The sequence below is a fragment of the Cyprinus carpio genome, chromosome B5, assembly GCF_018340385.1.
Source record: "Cyprinus carpio isolate SPL01 chromosome B5, ASM1834038v1, whole genome shotgun sequence".
Lineage (NCBI taxonomy): Eukaryota > Metazoa > Chordata > Actinopteri > Cypriniformes > Cyprinidae > Cyprinus > Cyprinus carpio.
The window spans coordinates 37628838-37643837 of NC_056601.1; the positions used below are offsets into that span (position 1 = coordinate 37628838).

The 15000-nt window shown below is 42.6% G+C and overlaps 2 protein-coding genes across 3 annotated transcripts in view; one reads left to right on the forward strand and one right to left on the reverse strand.

Annotated features, from left to right (window-relative positions):
* The window catches only part of rnf170 (ring finger protein 170), a 7755-nt gene extending 4536 nt beyond the window's left edge, over positions 1-3219 (reverse strand). The window contains exons 1-3 of the mRNA XM_042723368.1: positions 3074-3219; positions 1932-2096; positions 1637-1712 (exon numbers count right to left, since the gene is read on the reverse strand). Coding sequence (XP_042579302.1) covers positions 1637-1712; positions 1932-2056 — 201 coding nt within the window. The 5' untranslated portion in view covers positions 2057-2096; positions 3074-3219. The remainder of the gene's footprint in view (positions 1-1636; positions 1713-1931; positions 2097-3073) is intronic.
* A 368-nt stretch (positions 3220-3587) lies between these two features.
* hook3 (hook microtubule-tethering protein 3) overlaps positions 3588-15000 on the forward strand; it is a 33362-nt gene continuing 21949 nt past the window's right edge. For both annotated transcript variants that reach the window (XM_042723366.1, XM_042723367.1), the window contains exons 1-8: positions 3588-3829; positions 9260-9345; positions 9968-10040; positions 10126-10176; positions 10274-10406; positions 11806-11873; positions 12148-12210; positions 12295-12378. In XM_042723366.1, coding sequence (XP_042579300.1) covers positions 3773-3829; positions 9260-9345; positions 9968-10040; positions 10126-10176; positions 10274-10406; positions 11806-11873; positions 12148-12210; positions 12295-12378 — 615 coding nt within the window. In that variant the 5' untranslated portion in view covers positions 3588-3772. The remainder of the gene's footprint in view (positions 3830-9259; positions 9346-9967; positions 10041-10125; positions 10177-10273; positions 10407-11805; positions 11874-12147; positions 12211-12294; positions 12379-15000) is intronic.

The following is a 15000-nucleotide window of genomic DNA, read 5'->3' on the forward strand; positions in this document are numbered from 1 at the left end:
TTAAAAAGGAACTAAAGCAACAACTACTGGAAAGATATAAACCTGAGGGATTTGTGGATGAGAGTTAAACCCCTTTCTCTTGGTACAAGGATCATTTCAAATTGAGGTACAAAGGTTTCGGGACTGTCAATTTTTGTCTGCTTAAGGTAACAGTACCCTAAACACCTACAATTTAAAGAATGGTTGCCCTGGCATCTAAGTTGGACCGGACTTGCCAGGTGGGTGGGGTGGTGCTGGTGGTGGAATGGACCCCTATTTATAAGCTATTGCTTCTTGGGAGTCCATTTTTTCACAATAGAACACTATTGTTTTTTTCCTGATCAGTTGTTAGGTAGGTTACTTTGAACCGTGGTGTGTACTATAGTAGTAGTCCTTGGCTGCTAAAAAAAAAAAAAGTAATACATTTTGTAACTTGTCACTTTGTAATATGCTACTTCCAACATGTAGCTACAAATGCAATGTGTGAAACTGTGGAAAATAAACAAATAAATAAATAAACAGTCAGTGATGGTTTGCGGTGCCATGTCATCTGCTGGTGTTGGTCCACTGTGTTTTCTGAGGTCCAAGGTCAACGCAGCCGTATACCAGGAAGTTTTAGAGCACTTCATCCTTCCTGCTGCTGACCAACTTTATGGAGATGCAGATTTCATTTTCCAACAGGACTTGGCACCTGCACACAGTGCCAAAGCTTCCAGTACCTGGTTTAAGGACCATGGTATCCCTGTTCTTAACTGGCCAGCAAACTCGCCTGACCTTAACCCCAGAGAACATCTATGGGGTATTGTGAAGAGGAAGATGCGATATGCCAGACCCAAGAATGCAGAAGAGCTGAAGGCCACTATCAGAGCAACCTGGGCTCTCATAACACCTGAGCAGTGCCACAGACTGATCGACTCCATGCCACGCATTTTCCTTAGTTGTCAGTTATAATCATCAAATTTAAAAGAAATTAACATCTGAAATAAACATCAGTCTGTGTGTAATGAATGAATATAATATACAAGTTTCACTTTTTGAATGGAATTAGTGAAATAAATCAACTTTTTGATGATATTCTAATTATATGACCAGCACCTGTACATAAACTGTATACACACTGATTCAGTGCAGCTTCACAGTGATAAACAGGAAAATAAGAGTGTTCATGCTGTGAGGTTAATCAATACTACTAACTAAAAGTACTCTCTGAAAGCTCTAATAGTCATAACACTATAAAAATAGAAATAGTCATAACAGTGCCAGTGTTCAGCTCTAAACACTGTAAGTGTACTGTATGTATGCGGATAAAGCTGTATATCCAACTTTAAATATATGACTGTGTATTTGTGATGCTATAAACCATCAAGCACTTGAGAGATACAGTGAACCGTATGTATGTGAGCAAAGCTGGATGTACTTACAGTAGCTGTACAGTGCTGGCCAAAATCATTAGAACACTAAGCAGCTAAAGTCAGTTACTTCTATTGTTAATGTTATTTCAAAATATCCTCCTTTGAAGAAAGAAAGCAGCTATTGTTATTAGATCAGCTCTGAGGGATATTTCTACACGTGGCCTCCAGCTCGAGACACAGATCTAGAGCTGAATAAACATCAGGTGACGGAGCGCAGCGGCGGGAGAAGAGCACTACTCACAAACCTGCTCTGAGTGAAGCTGCTCTCTGACCACACGCACCTGCTCCTGATTGTCCGGGTGGATCCGCTGCTGCTCATTCCTGACACCAGACCACAATGCACTGCGTTATTATCACACTCAAAACTACAAGCATCCAGACTCCAGATATCAGATAACTAGTGCCTGCAGAACTCCTCTTCTCATATTAATCACTATAGAGAATAAACTGTGATAATCTGAGACACGCTGAGGTGCCTGAATACATTTGGTTTGACTGTGTGTGTGGAGTGTGAGGTCAGAGGTCAGCGGCGGGGGTCACCTGCAGAGCAGCGTTGCCAGACCCAGCAGAAAGGCTCCGCTGAGCACCAGCACCAGAAGCACAGGGTCGCTCACTCCTTCAATCAGAGAGTCCTCGTCCGGAGCCAAACACTCGCTGGCTTCCATCACACCTGCGCATATCCTCCAGACACAGCCTCACACACACCTGCATCATCAACACACACACACACACACACACACACACACACACACACACACACACACACACACACAGAGACACACCGAGAGACAGACACACACACACACACACCGAGAGACAGACACACACACACCGAGAGACAGAGACACACACACACACACACACCGAGAGACAGAGACACACACACACCCAGAGACACACCGAGACACAAAGACACACACACACACACACACACAGAGACACACCGAGAGACAGAGACACACACACACACACACACACACACACACACACCGAGAGACAGACACACACACACCAAGAGACAGAGACACACACACACCCATGTAATGTTACAAAATGTTTCAAACACAAACAAACACACACACACACAACCATCATTTGACAGGAAAAACATCAAAAATGTTACAAAAAGTTTCTATTTAAAATAAACGCTGTTCTTTTGAACTTTCTATTCATCTGTGAATCCTGAAAACAAAATATATCAGTTTCCACAAAAATATTGAGCAGCACAACTGTTTTCAACATTGATAATAATCAGAAATGTTTGTTGAGCAGTAAATCATCATATTAGAATGATTTCTGAAGATCATGTGACACTGAAGACTGGAGTAATGATGCTGAAAATACAGCTGCACATCACAAGAAATACATTACAGTTTAACAGAGATTCACACAGAAAACAGCTGTTTTAATATTTCTCCACACTGCTTCTGAATATCACATGTCTGATGATCTATAAGAGTCTGATAGTAAGAGAATAACACTGAATGTGTGATGGGATGATGGTAATAACACATCACGTCTGTGTAACTATGAGAGTAATAATCGTGTATGTATTTACAGATCTGTCACGCGGCGGGCAACAGAAGCTGATACACGAGAATAAACACATCAGATGAAAATAAACACACAACAGTGCTTCACAGGGAACAGCTACACACACACACGCGCGTTCGAACACTTACATCAGATAAACACTGCAGGTTCGGGCCTCAAACACACTTTCTCAAAGATTAATGTTAAGTGTTTGCGTTCTGCTCTCGGTTAGTTCCGCGTTCTTCTTCTTCTTCGGCGGTTAACTCGCGGATCACTGGCTCACTACCGCCCCCTTCTGCTCCGCCCCCTTCTGCTCCGGAGTGTGGAACAAACAATAGGCTTACGTTACACTCTGATTAAAAACGAGAGAAGCACCCTGTCTATCACTCTTTCGACATATCTGATAAAAAACACTGTTCCTTTGAATAAAAAACGCACTCTTCTACCGTCGCCTTGTTGAAAGCCGCGCGTTTCGCTGCCTGTCTCACGTCATCAAGTCTTATTAGCGCGATTTTTTATTTTATTTTACCATACTAATTTTAATAAATAGTAACGTTTTTCCCCGTTTTGAGATCATCTTTCAGCAAAGCGGTTTTCCGCCGTGAGATTTTCCGTCAGGCATTAGGTGCCCCGATCCTGCAGGGTGGCAGCCGAAGGACCCCTGAGGGAAAAATCCTCGGAGCGGCGCCGCTGATGTGTGTCTGTCACCGCCGCTTTATTCGATAAAATCAGCCTCTCGTCGCCTGATTCGACAGTATTCCTGTCTTCAGCGGACTCTGGTCGCACCGTGAGCGGCGGCAGCTCGGTTTGACTCGGTTGTTCGGTCGTTTGTGAGGTTTATCAGCGGAATGAGCGCCCCGGAGTGTCTGGATCGAGTGGAGCTGTGTGAGAGTCTCCTCACCTGGGTGAGTGTGTGTGTGTTTTACTCGAGGACACTCTCTGTGACGGGTCATCTGCTGTTTCTTCGAATGTCTTTGTTAATATAACACAAACAGGTCTAGTGTTTCTGATGATGTCATCACTGATCCCGACACACAGTATAATCTCACTCACAGAAACACTGTCTCTTTAAGACCAGCGCGAGCCTGAATAACTAGCAGTTCTCCAAACTAAACGAGTCATTCAGTTTTCTCTTTAAGACTAGTTTAGCTGTTTAAAATCTCTCACAGACAGAGCTGGCTTGGACTAATTTAAATCTAAGTCGACTAATTACCATTTCACTAACTAGCTGTTCTGACTAGTTCTTCACACGGGGACTGTGTTTCTGCAGCTGGCCTCTGAGCAAGATCACAGACTAGTGAGACTAGAGTGAGACTAGTGTAAGACTAGAGTGAGACTAGTGTAAGATTAGTGAGACTAGAGTGAGACTAGTGTAAGATCCGAGTGAGCGGTTAGTTGTGAGTGTCTTCACTCTTCGGGATCTGTTCAGACATGATTCCGCTTCCTTTCTGGGAGTGATTAGACAATAAAGTGCACTGGAAGGAATTTAAATCAGTTAAGATTAAGGAAGCAGAGAGAAAACAACAACAGGCCAAAATACTGTGTGTGTGTGTGTGAGACAGAGAGAGAGAGTCTGTGTGTGTGCTGTTGTAATTAACGCTGATGAATCAGCACTGTCTCTCTCTTCATTAGTTCAGACCGGTTTGAGGGTGCTTGAGGGTGTTTTGGGGTGCTTGAGGGTGTTTTGGGGTGCTTGAGGGTGTTGTAGGGTGCTTGAGGGTGTTGTAGGGTGCTTGAGGGTGTTTTGGGGTGTTTGAGGGTGTTTTGGGGTGTTGTAGGGTGCTTGAGGGTGTTGTAGGGTGCTTGGGGGTGTTTTTGGGGTGTTTGAGGGTGTTTTGGGGTGTTTGAGGGTGCTTGAGGGTGTTGTAGGGTGCTTGAGGGTGTTTTTGGGGTGTTGTAGGGTGTTGTGGGGGTGTTTTGAGGGTGTTGTGGGGTGTTTTTGAGGGGTGTTGTAGGGTGCTTGAGGGTGTTGTAGGGTGCTTGAGGGTGTTTTGGGGTGCTTGAGGGTGTTTTGGGGTGCTTGAGGGTGTTGTGTAGTGTTTTAAGGTTTTTTTAGTTTTCTTAAGGTTTTTTTGGGGTGTTGTAGGGTGTTTGAGGGTGTTTGAGGGTGTTTTGGGTTGTTTGAGGGTGTTTTGGGGTGTTGTAGGGTGTTGGAGGGTGTTTTGGGGTGTTTTGGGGTGCTTAAGGGTGTTGTAGGGTGTTGTAGGGTGTTTGAGGGTGTTTTAGGGCCATGATGAGTGACTGTTGTATAAAAGTGTCAGTTTTCTACTAGTTAGTAATTAGCTCTGGTGTGTGTCCTGATCAGTATTAACGACTCTTAATCGGATCGTCTATCTCTGACACATGCAGACATGAGCAGATCAATCCCAGCATCCTCTGGGGCCACATCTGATGAGTTCAGAACAGAGCTGATGATCGTATGAGAAGCTTCCTTCTGAAAGAAATTAGTTTTATTTTAATAATTTTAGTTTCTTATAATACTTGTACTTTATTTGTACTTCTGTTTCTGTTATTTTTAATAATAATATTTGTCTAAGCTGAATGCATTTTTCAGAAGGGTCAGATCGTTGAGCTTCTTGCGCGTCAGAGATGTTGAAGACAGTGACAGACGTTCAGTGTGTCTGTGGTTAAACGCTGCAGACGGTGCTTGTCTGGACCAAAGGGAAGCAGCGCTGTGATTCACTGCTGAGCTCAGTTCAGTTCACCAGCGCACAGCCTTGAGTTACATAAATAAAAGTGTTTTCATAAGCTTTCTTATGAACGTAATACCTGTCTGATGTGATGAAGGGAAAGTCATAATGTCAGCACTCACTCCCCAGGTTACAGAAATCACACGTCCATAATTTACTTGCAGTGCTCTGTTTTCACACACTAATGTTGGACTTCATATTTTGTACTTCTAACTTTAGAACATCTAAGTGTACTCAACTGTGCTATTCTGGGACACCAATAATATGAACTCACCCTGCAGCACAGAAGCAGTCATAAGTAGCACAGGTATATTTGTAGCAATAGACAACAATACATTGTATGAGTCACAATTATACATTTCTCTTTTATGACAAAAATCATTAGGATATTAAGTAAAGATCATGTTCCATGAAGACATTTAGTAAATTTCCTACCGTAAATATATCAAAACTTAAATTGTGATTAGTAATATGCATTGCTAAGAACTTCATTTGAACAACTTTAAAGATGATTTTCTCAATATTTAGATTTTTTTTTGCTCCCTCAGATTCCAGATTTTCAAATAGTTGTATCTCAGACAAATATTGTCCTCCTAACAAACCATACATCAATGGAGAGATTATTTATTCAGCTGATGATGATGTATGAATCTCAGTTTAATAAAACTCTTATGATGGTTTTGTGCTCCAGGGTCACTTGCGTTTAACATACTCTCTCTGTATTTAAATGTATTTAGTCACCACTTGAGTGTACTAGTGTATGAAAGATGGTTCACGTGATAACTACTAAATACATTTTTTAAATACAGAGATAGTATGTTAAACGCACATTTTAGTTCATATTCATGGTGTCCCAGAATAGCACAGTTGAGTACACTTAGATGATCTTAAGTTAATCTTAAGAAGTACTAAAGAATAATTTTTAGTAGATTAAGCACAAAATTAGTGTGCAAAAGTAGAGCACTGTAAGTACATTATATAAATGGTATTTTTCTTTAACCTGGGCTTGGTCGAGATTCACCAGAGGACGTCAGTGCACTGCAGACAGGAAGCAGAAGTGAAATGGATTGAATCTCCTCACGCCCAAACACACGCTGACGTCTCACATTCCTCACAGCGTTCCTGTTTATACCTCCGCCTCGTGTTCGTCTGTGTGATTCACCACAGCTCTGTTTCCTGTGGGCGGGACTTCCTGTCCTGATCCTGTGATGAAATCTGCGCAGCACAATAGCGTTTGTGTTGATGCTGAGCTCCAGCGTGGAGCCGGATTGTGTTTTGATTTTGATCCAGAGCTCCTGAATGCAGAAACACTTTCTGCTGAGAGAAAGCTGAATCTCCAGAAACTGAGAGCCGTTAAAGCAGATTACAGTGTTATTACATAAGCAGAAGTGAACCGAGCCTGTGTGTGTGTGTCTGTCTGTCTGTGTGTGTGTGAGTGTGTCTGTGTGTCTGAGAGTGAGTGTGTCTGTGTGTGTGTGAGAGAGTGTGTGTGTGTGTGTCTGTCTGTCTGTCTGTCTGTCTGTCTGTCTGTGTCTGTGTCTGTGTCTGTGTGTGTGAGTCAAGTCACCTTTATTTATATAGTGCTTTAAACAAAACAATTGCGTCAAAGCATTAATTAGGAAAACAGTGTGTCAATAATACAAAATGACAGTTAAAGGCAGTTCATCATTGAATTCAGTGATGTCATCATGCAGCTCAGTTCAGTTTAAATAGTATCTGTGCAATAATTTGCAATCAAGTCAACGATATCGCTGTAAATGAAGTGTCCCCAACTAAGCAAGCCAGAGGCGACAGCGGCAAGGAACCAAAACTCCATCGGTGACAGAATGGAGAAAAAAACCTTGGGAGAAACCAGGCTCAGTTGGGGGTCAGTTCTCCTCTGACCAGACGAAACCAGTAGTTCAATTCCAGGCTGCAGCAAAGTCAGGTTGTGCAGAAGAAACATCTGTTTCCTGTGGTCTTGTTCTGGTGCTCCTCTGAGACAAGGTCTTTACAGGGGATCTGTATCTGGGGCTCTAGTCCTGGTCTCCGCTGTCTTTCAGGGCTGTAGAGGTCCTTTCTAGGTGCTGATCCACCATCTGATCTGGATACATACTGGATCTGGTGGCTACGGTGACCTCGGAATAAGAGAGAAACAGACTAATATTAGCGTAGATGCCATTCTTCTAACGATGTAGCAAGTACATCGGGTGTTATGGGAAGTGTTCCCGGTTCCGGTTTACCTAATTAATGCAGCCTAAAAATCCTTTAACGGATTTGGATATTAGAAGTGTATTAGTATGTTATGTGTAAGCCAGGTTAAAGAGATAGGTCTTTAATCTAGATTTAAACTGCAAGAGTGTGTCTGCCTCCCGAACAATGTTAGGTAGGTTATTCCAGAGTTTGGGCGCTAAATAGGAGAAGGATCTGCTGCCCGCAGTTGACTTTGATATTCTAGGTATTATCAAATTGCCAGAGTTTTGAGAACGGAGCGGACGTGGAGGACTATAATGTAACAAGAGCTCGTTCAAATACTGAGGTGCTAAACCATTCAGGGCTTTATAAGTAATAAGCAAGATTTTAAAATCTATACGATGTTTGATAGGGAGCCAGTGCAGTGTTGACAGGACCGGGCTAATATGATCATACTTCCTGGTTCTAGTAAGAACTCTAGCTGCTGCATTATTGGACTAACTGGAGTTTGTTTTACTAAGCGTGCAGAACAACCACCCAATAGAGCATTACAATAATCTAAAAAACATGAAATAAACGCAAGGATTAACATTTCTGCATTTGACATTGAGAGCATCGGCCGTAATTTAGATATATTTTTTGAGATGGAAAAATGCAGTTTTACAAATGCTAGAAACGTGTCTTTCTAAGGAAAGGTTGCTATCAAATAGCACACCTAGGTTCCTAACTGATTACGGAGAATTGACAGAGCAGCCATCAAGGCTTAGACAGCGTTCTAGGTTATTATATGCAGAGCTTTTAGGCCCTATAATTAACACCTCTGTTTTTTTTCAGAATTTAGCAGTAAGAAATTACTCGTCATCCAGTTTTTTATATCGACTATGCAATCCGTTAGTTTTTCAAATTGGTATGTTTCGCCGGGCCTCGAAGAAATATAGAGCTGAGTATCATCAGCATAACAGTGAAAGCTAACACCGTGTTTCCTGATGATATCTCCCAAGGGTAACATGTAAAGCGTGAAGAGTAACGGCCCTAGTGCTGAGCCTTGAGGTACTCCATACTGCACTTGTGAACGATATGATACCTCTTCATTCACTGCTATGAACTGATGGCGGTCAGATTATTATACCATTAATGACAACAAAGTGTTCTAGTCTATGCAAAAGAATGGTGTGGTCAATAGTGTCAAACGCAGCACTAAGATCCAATAGCACTAATAGAGAGATACAACCACGATCAGATGATAAGAGTGTGTGTGTGTGTGAGTGTGTGTGAGTGTGTGTGTGTGTGAGTGTTTCTGTGAGTGTTTCTGTGAGTGTGTCTGTGAGTGTGTCTGTGAGTATGTGTGTGTGTGTGAGAGAGAGAGAGAAGCACACACTCCAGTGTTTGTTCATGTGATAACAGGGGTGGTGTAGAACACAAACAGACAGGTGAAGCTCAGCGTCTCATACAGTGTTTGTCTGTTGTGTTCAGATCCAGACGTTCGGTGTGGACGCGCCGTGTTCAGCGGTGGACGAGATGACCAGCGGAGTGGCCATAGCACAAGTCCTGCAGAAGATGTATGTGGAGCACTAGGGCTGCTCGATTATGAGTGGGCCATATGACCAAAACTTTATATGAAGGATTTATTTAAAGACCTAAGCGATTATATACTTTCTGCAAATAAGGTTGCTGTGACATCGACATTTTAGAGACCAGCGAAATGTCACAATTCTCAACACCACAGCAGAGCACTAGAGTACATAATATTAGCAAAAAAAAGTCTTCAGAATTATTAAAAATAATTAAACTCTCAGTAATAAAAAAAAATACACATCTGATCTGCACCATGTTTCTGTTAGAATTAGGATGTCAACATTTGTGATGCTATTTAAAAAGTCTGTGTTTGTGCTTTTTAATCCAAATGTTTTAGAGCACAAACCCTGAATATTCCACAAGCTAATATTTAACATTTCTATATGATCAGCGATTAAGCAATAATTAATACATAAGCACTCATTCCTCTCTCTCTCTCTCTCTCTCTCTCTCTCTCTCTCTCTCTCTCTCTCTCTCTCTCTCTCTCTCTCTCTCTCCTCTCTCTCTCTTTCTCTCTTTCTCTCTCTCTCTCTCTCTCTCTCTCTCTGTCTCTCTCTGTCTCTCTCTCTCTGTCTCTCTCTCTCTCTCTCTCTCTCTCTCTCTCAGAGATGGCATGTATTTCACTGACGCTTGGATCAGTCGTATCAAACCTGATGTTGGAGATAACTGGAGGTTAAAGGTACTCATCTGCTCAGTCACTCTTGTGTTCGGTTCACTCGTCTTACAGGGTCTTTCAATTTCCTGTCTTCTTTTTTTCTTTTCAGATCAGCAATTTAAAGAAGATATTGAAAGGTATTCTGGATTACAACCATGAGGTGAGACGCATCTGTCTGTGTGATACTGACATGTGTCCCGTTCATGTGTTCTTTCTCTTGATTTGACCCCTGACCTCTCTGTCCGCTGGTGCTGCAGGTGTTGGGGCAGCAGATCAATGACTTCACTCTTCCAGACGTCAGTCTCATCGCAGAGCATTCAGATGCAGCAGAACTGGGCCGAATGTTGCAGCTCATCCTGGGCTGTGCTGTCAACTGTGAACAGAAGCAGGGTGTGTGTGTGTGTGTGTGTGTGTGTGTGTGTGTGTGTGTGTGTGTGTGTGTGTGTGTGTGTGTGTGTGTGTGTGTGTGGTGTGTGTGTGTGTGTGTGTGTGTGTATTTAGGCAGCTAAACATGCACAGGGTGTCCGCAGGTCCTTAAAAAGTCTTAAAATGTCTTAAATTCAGATTCAGTGGGTCTTTAATATTTTAGTCACATTACCGCTAAAAATTGTCTCCAGTGTGACGGACCAATCATTGGTCAGATTGAACATTTTGTCGAATCAGTGAGTCACTCATGAAGTGACTTACCACCACCTACTGGTGGTTTAGTATGTTGAAAAGTAGCCATTCCCCCCCCCAACTTTTGTTATGTGTATACTCAAACATGTATTCTAACATTAATCCCATAACATTATTTACTGCAGTTGTAATTCTGCAGTGTAAATGATTTGATTTGATTTTAAATATTACATATATGTATGTAATATAATTTCCACCACCACAATTAAAATAAATATAAATTAAAATTAAAATTAATTTTAAAAATTAAAAATCTAAATTTAACATATCACAAAAAACCAAAAACCCACTAGTCCAAACAGACTGAGTCAGAGTGAAGTGATTATCAGATGCGCTCTCTGGATTATAATGTTAAGTTACAGTACAGGTCAAAAGTTTGGAAACATTACTATTTTTAATGTTTTTGAAAGAAGTCTCTTCTGCTCATCAAGCCTGCATTCCTTCAATCAAAAATACAGAAAAAACAGTAATATTGTGAAATATTATTACAACTTAAAATAATAGTTTTCTATTGGAATATACTTTAAAAAATAATTTATTCCTGTGATGCAAAGCTGAATTTTCAGCATCATTACTCCAGCCTTCAGTGTCCACATGTAACATCCAGTCTATCACATGATCATTTAGAAATCATTCTAATATTCTGATTTATTATGAGTGTTGGAAACAGTTCTGCTGTCTAATATATTTGATGAATAAAAGGTTAAAAAGAACTGCATTTATTCAAAATAAAAAAAAAAAAATCTAATAATATATATTCTAATAATATATTTTCTTTACTATCACTTTTTATCAATTTAACACATCCTTGCTGAATAAAAGTATTGATTTTTATTAAAAAAAAAAGAAAGAAAAAAAAATTACTGACCCCAAATTACTGACCAGTAGTGTATATTGTTATTACAAAATATTTATATATTAAACAACATTGCTTCTCTTTTTTTTTTTTTTTTTTTTTTACTTTTTATTCATCAAAGTATCCTATCCTTTTGGTCTGTACTGTATATCTGGGTACCTCAAAGTCTGTCATGTGTCTGATTCAGAATTCAGCTGAATGCGTGGTCAGATGTTAGACATTAAAAGGTAAGATCTGATGTGTTATTGTTTGCAGAATATATCCAGACCATCATGATGATGGAGGAGTCTGTGCAGCACGTGGTCATGACGGCCATCCAGGAGGTCAGTCAGCTCTTTAAACACGGAGGATGCTCACACCAAATGTTGATTTCATTTAGTTCATAGAAGTTAAGTGCTAAAGGAAATCTGTTCATGCCATTATGTTTGACAGCATCCTCATTTTACAGCTTAAAGTGCCGAAAACGTCTAACAGAAGCGCTAGTGTTCTGATGATTTGTCCAGCACTGTGTGTTGTGACTGGTGTTAATGTGTGTGTTGTGACTGGTGTTAATGTGTGTGTTGTAGACTGGTGTTAATGTGTGTGTTGTTCCCGCAGCTGATGAGTAAAGAGACGCCCGTGTCCTCAGGGAGCGACTCGTTCGTGGATCTGGACCGGCAGGTAGTTTCTGCTTCACAGGAGTCTGATGTCGGTAATAAACGCAGGGCTGTGTTTGTGTGACGTGTGTGTTTTCCTCTCGCTCAGCTGAAGAAGACGGTGGAGGATCTAAACGACGCTCTGGCCACTAAAGAGGAGATCGCTCAGAGATGTCACGAGCTGGACATGCAGGTGCGGGCGCGTCTCGAGGCACACGTGTCTGGGGCGTATTACAGAAACATCCGACTAGACTTGATCCTTATGATCCCGGGAAGACTGACTCTTGTCATGGAGAGAGGACACGCCATAAGATGTGACCCATCCCTAAGAGATAAGATAATGAGACTAGGGCTGCCATCGATTTAAGATTTATCTGGTCCACCAGTGAAGCATTAATCACACGTTTATTAATGAATCATTAAAATCAGAATAATGTGCCTGAAATGGCCTAATAAGTGTTCAAGCGCACACATAAAGCATGCCACAGCGCACCCGCAGAAGAAGTGATTATGAATGTGTCAGGGACAAACAGCATTAATGTTTTAATAATGTATCGATACACGAGTGCTTTCTTTGTTCTGTGTTTAAGATGAAGTCGGCGACACTGTCTCGTCATCTCTGCAGTAGTGTATGCATGTTTCAAGCACAATCTAAGAATATTTGGTTTCCACTGAAATTGGTTTATTTGAAAGAAGACATTGGGTTCTCTATAGTTATGTTTTTCTGTGGGCAGCCCTGTGTTAGACGTGATAAGAATCCCTAATTAAATTCAAACTTGCTTCTGTAATACGAGTTTGCGAGAAATCTTAATTTATCGTATCATATCTTAAATTAAGAAATATTCTGTAATACGCCGCCTGATCCGCACCTCCACAGCTGAACCTCACGGATCAGGATAATCACAACCCTGTAGTTATTATTAGCAGATGTTTGGTCACTAAACGATGCACGGATTAAATCTGTGCAGGTGAAGCGCCTCGGCTTCCTTCAGTGTCTCCTCTGAGGCTGGTGTGTGTTTGTGTGTGTGTGATCTGAGACTGGTGTGTGTGTGTGTGTGTGCAGTGTGATCTGAGACTGGTGTGTGTGTGTGTGTGTGTGCAGTGTGATCTGGGACTGGTGTTGTGTGTGTGTGTTTGTGCAGTGTGATCTGAGGCTGGTGTGTGTGTGTGTGTGCAGTGTGATCTGAGACTGGTGTGTGTGTGTGTTTGTGCAGTGTGATCTGAGACTGGTGTGTGTGTGGTGTGTGTTGTGTGTGTGTGCAGTGTGATCTGAGACTTGTGTGTGTGTGCAGTGTGATCTGGGACTTGTGTGTGTGTGTGTGTGTGTGCAGTGTGATCTGAGACTGGTGTGTGTGTGTGTGTGCAGTGTGATCTGAGACTGGTGTGTGTGTGTGTGTGTGTGTGTGTGCAGTGTGATCTGGGACTGGTGTGTGTGGTGTGTGTGTGTGTGTGTGTGTGTGCGCAGTGTGATCTGAGACTGGTGTGTGTGTGTGTTTGTGTGCAGTGTGATCTGAGGCTGGTGTGTGTGTGTGTGTGTGTGCAGTGTGATCTGAGACTGGTGTGTGTGTGTGTGCAGTGTGATCTGGGATTGGTGTGTGTGTGCATTTGTGTGTGTGCAGTGTGATCTGGGACTGGTGTGTGTGTGTGTGTGTGTGCAGTGTGATCTGAGGCTGGGTGTGTGTGTGTGTGTGTGTGTGTGCAGTGTGTGTGTCTGAGACTGGTGTTTGTGTGTGTGTGTGTGTGTGCAGTGTGATCTGAGACTGGTGTGTGTGTGTGTGTGTGTGCAGTGTGATCTGAGACTGGTGTGTGTGTGTGTGTGTGTGTGTGTGCAGTGTGATCTGAGACTGGTGTGTGTGTGTGTGTGTGTGTGCAGTGTGATCTGAGACTGGTGTGTGTGTGTGCAGTGTGATCTGAGACTGGTGTGTGTGTGTGTGTGTGTGTGTTTGTGCAGTGTGATCTGAGACTGGTGTGTGTGTGTGTGTGTGCAGTGTGATCTGAGACTGGTGTGTGTGTGTGTGTGTGTGTGTGTGCAGTGTGGTCTGAGACTGGTGTGTGTGTGTGTGTGTGTGTGCAGTGTGATCTGAGGACTGGTGTGTGTGTGTGTGTGTGTGCAGTGTGATCTGAGACTGGTGTGTGTGTGTGTGTGTGTGTTTGTGCAGTGTGATCTGAGACTGGTGGTGTGTGTGTGTGTGTGTGTGCAGTGTGATCTGAGACTGGTGTGTGTGTGTGTTTGTGCAGTGTGATCTGAGACTGGTGTGTGTGTGTGTGTGTGTGTGTGTGCAGTGTGATCTGAGGACTGGTGTGTGTGTGTGTGTGTGTGATGTGCAGTGTGATCTGAGACTGTGTGTGTGTGTGTGTGTGCAGTGTGATCTGAGGACTGGTGTGTGTGTGTGTGTGTGTGTGTGTGCAGTGTGATCTGAGACTGGTGTGTGTGTGTGTGTGTGTGTGCAGTGTGATCTGAGACTGGTGTGTGTGGTGTGTGTGTGTGCAGTGTGATCTGGGACTGGTGTGTGTGTGTGCAGTGTGATCTGAGACTGGTGTGTGTGTGTGTGTGTGTGTGCAGTGTGATCTGAGACTGGTGTGTGTGTGTGTGTGTGTGTGCAGTGTGATCTGAGACTGGTGTGTGTGTGTGCAGTGTGATCTGAGACTGGTGTGTGTGTGTGTGTGTGTGTGCAGTGTGATCTGAGACTGGTGTGTGTGTGTGCAGTGTGATCTGGGACTGGTGTGTGTGTGTGTGTGTGTGCAGTGTGTGATCTGGGACTGGTGTGTGTGTGTGTGTGTGTGCAGTGTGATCTGGGACTGGTGTGTGTGTGTG